Source organism: Rhagoletis pomonella, unplaced genomic scaffold (assembly GCF_013731165.1).
Source record: "Rhagoletis pomonella isolate Grant_MI unplaced genomic scaffold, Rhpom_1.0 Rhpom_scaffold_00001, whole genome shotgun sequence".
NCBI classification, from domain to species: Eukaryota; Metazoa; Arthropoda; class Insecta; order Diptera; family Tephritidae; genus Rhagoletis; species Rhagoletis pomonella.
The window spans coordinates 76,549,705-76,557,621 of NW_023458555.1; the positions used below are offsets into that span (position 1 = coordinate 76,549,705).

At 35.8% G+C, this 7,917-nt stretch overlaps 1 protein-coding gene across 3 annotated transcripts in view; it reads left to right on the forward strand.

Annotated features, from left to right (window-relative positions):
- LOC118747860 (sex-regulated protein janus-A-like) overlaps positions 1-5,495 on the forward strand; it is a 33,178-nt gene extending 27,683 nt beyond the window's left edge. Inside the window, exons 3-8 of one of the 3 annotated variants that reach the window (XR_004993988.1) lie at positions 1,735-1,859; positions 1,913-2,007; positions 4,224-4,320; positions 4,375-4,816; positions 4,878-5,146; positions 5,229-5,495. Coding sequence is in view for 2 of the 3 variants with exons in the window: in XM_036482047.1 (XP_036337940.1) it covers positions 4,559-4,816; positions 4,878-5,078 (459 nt within the window). In the remaining variant the exon portion in view is untranslated. Of the gene's footprint in view, positions 1-1,734; positions 1,860-1,912; positions 2,101-4,223; positions 4,321-4,374; positions 4,817-4,877 lie in introns of those variants that run through there. The other 2 variants (XM_036482047.1, XM_036482057.1) reach the window with 2 other exon arrangements.
- Positions 5,496-7,917: the final 2,422 nt, after the last annotated feature.

The following is a 7,917-nucleotide window of genomic DNA, read 5'->3' on the forward strand; positions in this document are numbered from 1 at the left end:
ATAAAATAATTTTTTTAACGATATTTCATTGTGTCCTCTTTTCCATTGTAAATAAGTTGCTTACTGTATACACACTTCCCTGCAAGAACAGTGACTATCATTTAACAAATCATTTGAGTGGCAAGACTGATTGAGATTTCTGTCACTGGCTACCTACAAGTTTCTATCAAATTCTAAAGGGCAGTGTGAAAAATCTGATATAACCATTTGTGTTCATGTGATCTTCCGTCTTCCTCCAGCTTAAGGCCTTATTTAATGGTCTCTTTTTAACCAACGCAAAATTTGCAAATGTGTTAGTAAGATAAATGAGAATGTGTTAGTTTCCATCACACAATTCTTGTAGGGTTTGTGCAGTTGTCAGTTGAGAGTTGCCATCTGTAATATCGTTTCGGAAACTTGCAACGCAACTGAAGTTCGGTTGCTATCGATTATATACCCATAAGTTAATCTTATCGTCCACATACTTTAAAAAATAGGGAAAAATGTTAAAAAATTTTATTTTGATGAAATTTGGTGTACCCTGCGGGTTTACTCCAACATTTTTTAGCATGGAAGATAATGAAGAGTTTCTCACTATGACACCCACCTCCATCTCTTTGGCTCTCAGTACAAAATTTCATGAATGTTTGGGGAAATTATCAAACATTTATTTTATTTGTAAAAAGTTCCCATTTCTTGCTTTTAAAACTGAAAAAATTAAAACATTTACCATATCTACATACATACCAAATTATATGAATGGTAGATATTTAAATGCACTGGAACCTGCAATTTTACCTTTATTTTAAACAATAAAAGCTGAGCTTAAGGTAAGCAGAATAATAATTAAAAATAATTAATTTAAATTACTTCCGACAAAATAAAAATTTTTTCTTACAAACTTGCTTTTTGCATTGTATCTATTTTAAGCTCGTCTCATGACCGCAAATTGGTTGGTTGGTTGGATATTTTGCTATGAATCTGCGTAAAGTTTTTTCAGAACTCACTAATCCGTTTTACTAGTTTTGGATGCTGTAGTCCTATTGTGCGGTATAAAAGGAGTAAGTCCAACACTAAAGAGTGTCACCCGCACCATGCAAACCACATATTAACATACTTCCGTCATCAGAAACACGTCGGCTTATGCACTATAAATATTTGTCGGACCCGAGTATTTCCATTTGACAGGATATACGTCACATACCCTTTTTTCTATCTAATCTTCAAAATCCTATAGGTTCCCATGACACTCGAATAAATCGTGATATAGCACCCTACTATTGGGTGAGTATTCATTAAACAAAATTGTGCTTAACAGCTGGTAAATGTACATAGCTCTTTGCCTGCGGATTTGAATTGCTTAGCTGTTATACCTTTTTGCTCTTCAGTGAAATTGAATCTGTGGTCTTACTCTGGGTGTAGTGATAGGTTGATTGCTTGGTTTCAAAAAGTGGAATGCATTATTCTTCATGAAGCTCGCTATGAGTGTCTCCATTTCAAAAGGTGGATAATGGAAAATTTTGTTGAAGCTCGCTTTCTTAAAGTACATATACGCTGCAAATTTGTATGTTTTTCATATGAAGATTTTCTATAGTTCCGATGTCTAGTTATCACGCACCAATTACTACTAACTCGTATTAACTCTTTAAAATTTGAGGTTCAAAAGTTATGTCGCAAAAGCTCAGCTTATATAGAATTAAAAACAAATCTTAAAATATGATTTTGTCTAAAACCTTTCATTTTCTTTATGCACAGCTGATATATACGATCGATCGAGCGAATCCTTGAAGGGACTTGGACTGGAGACGGAATGCCTTGGTGGTGGACGGATTGAGTATAATTCCAATTCAAAGCTTATAAAAGTTTATGGTTATTCACAGGTTTCTAATGTTAAATTTTTATTGAAAAAGAAGTATAATAAAAATATTTGCAGGGCTTTGGAAAGGCAGACCACTATAAAACCAAACAAATTTTGCAAGATAAATTTCCAGAGTATGAAATTCAGATTTCTGATGAAGGATATTAAAAGTATTGAAAGTTGTATTGTGTTATTCTTAAAAAGATGTATGTACATACATACACTCATTCAAGAAAGTTTGCATACAGAGATTTATTGCAATACAGGCATATGTTTTTTTTAATATACTACAACAAAAACCCCAAAAATCCGTTCCAAACTGTGAAAAATTAAAAAAAAAATTCTGCAGATTTTGATTATACCATTTCACTAAAAAAATAAATACCAAAAAATGAAGTTTTTTCTAATAGCGGTCGCCCCTCGGCAGGCAATGGCAAACCTCCCAGTGTATTTCTGCCATGAAAGACGAGAGTTATGACCAGGGAACGGATTTTTAGGACCTAAAAACCTATAAAAAAAGGCAAAATAAAATAACGAAATAGGCTGGAAAAGGCAAAATAAAATAGCAAAAAAAGGCCGGAAAAGGCACTAGGTATTGTAAAAAGGCAAAAAAGGCAACACAAAATAGCGAAAAAGGCAGGTATTGCAAAAAAAGCAAAATAAGGCACTAAAAAAGACAGAAAATACGAAGAACAATCAAAAAATCCATTTATTTTAGAAATGTTTATATTACAAGTAAAAAGAGAAAAACCATGAACTAGTTTCATTATATGAATCTTTGACTATTTTATCCTTCTGAGTTCGTAACTCATAAAACTTTAATCTGTATAGTTGTAGTAACATTGAACCACAAGATTTTTGAAGTTTTCTGGCAGCATTTTCATTCGATTTTCGTGACGAAAAGGCTTGAATATACTAAATGTGCCCTCGACGTAAGTTGATACAAGTGGAGCCCAATTTAAATATGGAACGTTTGAAACGTTCATATTATCAGGAATAAGGGCGTTTTCCTCGCCCTTTACAATTTTTTCCACACCCCTTATTGTCTCCAAGTCTACGTGAGCTGAGAAAACGGCTTTGAAATTTTCCAACACCAATTTGGCAAGAGCTCCCTGCGCTTCTATAAGACGCATGGGCATGTGTATATTTTTTAATCTTTAAAAAAATATTGTAAATGCTATAATCACTTTTTTAAAGGTAGAAAAGACAAAAAAAGGCAAATATCTTAAAAAAGGCAAAAAAAAAAGGCAACATCAAATGTGTATATATGGAATCAGGGAAAGCTAAATCCTGGACATTCTTAATCGAATATACTCTATCTCTTTAGCAGAAAAAAGGCAATTTCCATGTGAATGCAGGTTAGGGCCTGTGTGTATGTAGTTGGGTCCAGAGCATAGTTGATTTTTTAGGTCCAATTGTACCTTATTCGATCGTTTTTCTCCTTAAAGCTTTAGGCCCTACTCTGGTGTTTTGGTACAATTTCAACGAGTAGCAATCTCCTATCTTTCTTCTATAAAAAAAACAAATTCTGCACCACAGCACTTGAGGATAAGGCTTAATGCAAATGTTCATTTACGGCACGTATGAATGGAGTTTAGCCTTTATAGTTTGTTCATTGTGAGTACTAGCCGAAAAAGAAGAGGGTATTAAAATTTAGTTTGTTCCAGTACTTTTCGGACTAAAACCTGTGGAAATGTCAAACTACAATTTTACTCTCTCTAGAGAGAGTAACAGGAGAACAGATGCAGAAGTGTACGGGAACGCAAAAAGCACTTTTTCCAGCAGAAACGTCATTTGGTTTGTTGACTTGTCATTAGTACAAGACTGATTGGGCTGAAAGATCACTAAATAACTATTAAAATCTATATAATTAATAATAATTGCATATATATTCGAATATTTCATTATTTATTTCCATTTCTTAAGAAATGTAAGGTTATTTGCTTTCACCGCTTCTGTTTTTGTACACAAATGCAACTCTACCTATCGTTTGACACTTTTCATGAATTTGCCAGAAGAAAAACTCCGGACTAACAGCCTTATTATGTATCTCGAACGATAGGCCACACGAACGATTCGTCTGTAGGCGATATCGTCACGGATTGCAATTTTGTAACTGTCGTTCGTCTTCGTCTTGTCTTTACGTCGATTACGTTGCAATCGTCTCGGTTACGTTGTATGATGTTGCCGGATGAAATTTTGATGTACTTCCTAAGAGTTTTTCTTAGATTTCTAATATTTTCAGCTTATTTCAATGCTTTTTATTTTAAATTGGCAACATCGGAATTGCTTACATTTCGGTTTTGCTTAAAAGTGTTTTGGTTGTGTTGCGGAAAGAAATATAATTAATTAAAAAATTAATTTTTAAAAATGTATGCTGCTATAGCGCTAATGGACGCCGAGGAATCCGAAGAAAGGGAAAGGCGGATACAGAGGAGGAGATTGCGAGACCACACGAATGTAATGGAACTACCTGAGACTGAGTAAGTTCAAGATTAGCAAATAATTTTTGTATACTACAATGTATTCATTTCTAGGTTTGTTGCAAATTTCCGAATCAACAAAGAAATATTCCAATACATATTAAACGAATTAAAAGAGCACATGGCCACATCACATAGAAGCACCCACCTATCGCACCAGCTAAAACTCGCGACTTTTTAAAGATTTCTCGCCACCGGCAGTTATCAAAAATCTGTTGGTAACGAAAATATTTCGTCGATGGTGCAGTCAACTGCAGCCAACGTGATCAGGGAATGCCAAAATATTTTTGAGGACCATTTTTGCCAGAAATGGGTGAATTTTAGGAGAAACATCGATGAGGAAAATGCAGTTAAAGAATATTTCTTTGAGAAATACGGAATACCTGGGGTTATTGGTTGTGTTGATGGAACACACGTTCGTATTAAGTCGCCAGGAAGTGACAACCACCTCTTATACCTCAACCGCAAGCGTTTTTACAGTCTTAATGTAATAGCGGTAGGTTAATGATTTACTATCTTTACAAGTATACACATACACAAACTGAGTTTCCTTACAGATATGCGATCACAACATGGTAATCACATTTGTTGACGCTAGGCATCCAGGGGCGAATCATGATTCATTTGTTTGGAATAGTTGCGTTCCAGATGCTTCACGAAATTCACGATTTGCAGGAACAGCTGTTTTCCCCATTAATAAACCTTATGGGACTTCCTGTAAAAACCTGCAAATCGTGAAGCATCTGGAACGCAACTAATGTGGGTCACGCAGAACAGGAGCTAAAATCTGATTATAACAATGGAAAAACCAACACATGGCTACACGGTAAGTTTTAAAACTTAAAAAGGCTATAAAACTATTACTGACAATGAAAGTTTTTGTGGGTGATTCTGGTTACCCCTTGCAGCCATACTTGATGACGCCATTCAGAAGCACAGCCGATGAAATTCAACGAATTTACAACACAAAGCACTCGAATGCTCGTAATGTAATTGAGAGATGTTTCGGTGTTTTGAAAAACCGATTTCGATGTATAATTGGCTCGAGAGGGCTACACTATTCACCAGAAAAAGTTACACAAATTGTAAATGTGTGCTGTGCTATTCATAACGTTTGTATATTTTTCAAACATCAAATTCCATTGGAGAGCCCAGATATGGAGAATCTTGTTAGTTACGAAGAACTTGAAAACAGTAACATTTCGAATACAGCTGCCCTTATTAGAATGAGAGTAGCAGAGAGTTTGTTATAAACGCAGTTTTATTATAAAGTATGTGTGTCTAGATTTGAGGTACACCAGCAAAATTCATTTGTCTTAAAATTAATAAAATATTTACATAAAAATTCAACAAAATATCTTTTCAGTCTTAAATCCTAAATCTACATATAAACTAAGTAAATGCATCAAAATGTCAATTCACACTTAAATCTAAAAAATATTTATACAAAAAAAAAAATAAAATTTCACTTCATTACTCTCACAATAGTGGTATGAAAATTAATTCCGGAAGTACTCCAAAAATTGCAGATTCGCGTTCCACTGCAGCAGTTAATTTGTTTGTGGCATCCACCTGCAGCATTGATGCCTCTGCCATTTTTTGCAGCCTCAGCCTGCACTTTAGCGGCTTCTGCTTGGACTTTGGCAGATTCAGCCATTGTCTCTTGGAAGGTACACTTCCTATTAGTAGAACGTAACGTGTGCGTTGGTGTAGGACGGGTTGTCTGTGTAGTGGGAGTCACTACTCCCACTGGTAGTGGTTGGTTGTGCCTTATAGGAGATTTAAGGGTGGTTGTTTGTTGCTTTCGTTGGTCAAGTGTCACAAGTAAAGGAGGCATTTCCTCCAACGACGAATGTCTTGACATGTTAGAGGTCGCCGTCGAAGGAATGCCGAAAACTCTGCCGCTCGGGGCTGCTGACCTTGAAATAAAAACCAGGCTGTCTATGGCCTGCTCCATTTCGGAAAGCGGAGAGTGACGGAATGGGCCACCACCGGCAGCAGTAAGTCTTCGTGTGTTTTCGGCAATCTTCTTTTTTGTCCGGCTTTTCAAGTCAGCCCATATCTTGAAAAATTAATGGGTCGATTACGGATGGCAACACAACCACGCTTCGGTTGTCAGCTGGCAATGCAACTGGAAAGAAAATTTGTATTACGAATGGCAACTATCGTCAGTTGCTGTAGAGTTATCGATAATCGAAATTTGACAGTTCAACAACCAGCAAGCGGCTGCAAACAAGCTGTGCGAGTAAAATTAAATTATTAAAATAAAGAGTTTTAAAGAAAAGACAGAAATAAAGCTAAATAAATTATTTGTTTAGGAGGAAGAGAAATGCATGAACGCGTCCTCAATCAGGCGACACTTAAAGGATAATTCCAATCCTCTAGAGCTACCGCGTGTACTGTAAGCACAAGTAAAAAAGCTGTAGTATAATTGGTTAATAAACAGATGAACCACTTCGTTCAACTTCAATACCTCCGCTCAGAAAAGCTTGCGCACATCTTCGATTTTTCGCAGAAGGAAGTGCCACAGCAATGACTTTAATTTGGAAAACAGGGTGTGTCGGTAGTTTTAAAAGAGGTGCTTCAATTGATAAAGGAAAAAAATTGCAATCAGTGTTCGCTTTTGTTTCGCCAAAAGGGCGTTGTCCACGGGAACTAAAATTTCAAGATATTGGCCCGTAGTCATAGTCAAAATAAAGTCGACTTTAAAGTTAGTTGCAGCTTTTTGACATAATTTTCAATGGGATATCTGTCAAAAAAGCTGCAACTAACTTTAAAGTCTACTTTATTTTGACTATGACTACGGGCCATTGGTTTGTTATTTTCACCATATTCTGTAAAAGCAAACTGCATTGCAAAATGTTAATATCGTTCAAATTATTAAATATATGACACACTTCAATTTTCGCTCCTAAATACGCTCCAAAAACATTCCCAGCAACCACTAAAATGTAGTCGCCTGTATACACATTATGTAGCAACTGCAGTTGTCAGTTAAAAGTTGCCAGTTGCCATCTGTAATATCGTTTTGGCAACTAGCAACGCAACTGAAGTTCGATTGCTATCGATAATCTACCCATAAAATAAAATAAAATTCAATGTCAGTAAAATGGAAATAGTACGCAAGCATTTATCTACCACATACAATGTATGCACTTATGCTTACTTTCTTCCATTCGACGGCCGTTCTTGTAGGTGGACCATGAGAATTAATTTTCCTTATAATTTCCTCCCACCGCTCCTCTACCCTTCCTCGATCAGATCCAAACACTGCAACACCTCTGGCCAGGTCAGGATTTCTCTCCATTTCTTTTACCAGTACTTCAAATTGAGTGGTTGTAGTTTTTTTCAGCGCTACAAGCATAAATATTAATATATTTCCTTAAACCAAGTTATATTTTTTTATTTTCATACTTTTCCTGGCAGAACCCTCCATCTGAACGATCACTAATAACCTTTCGTCTGTTTTCAACGATTGTTGTCTCACTTTCGTCTTCTATTCGCCTTAAAAAATTCCAAACTAGACGAAAACTACGTAACGATCAGCTGTTTTCGTGCCGCCAGACGATTTGGACTTACATACTACCAACACACGAA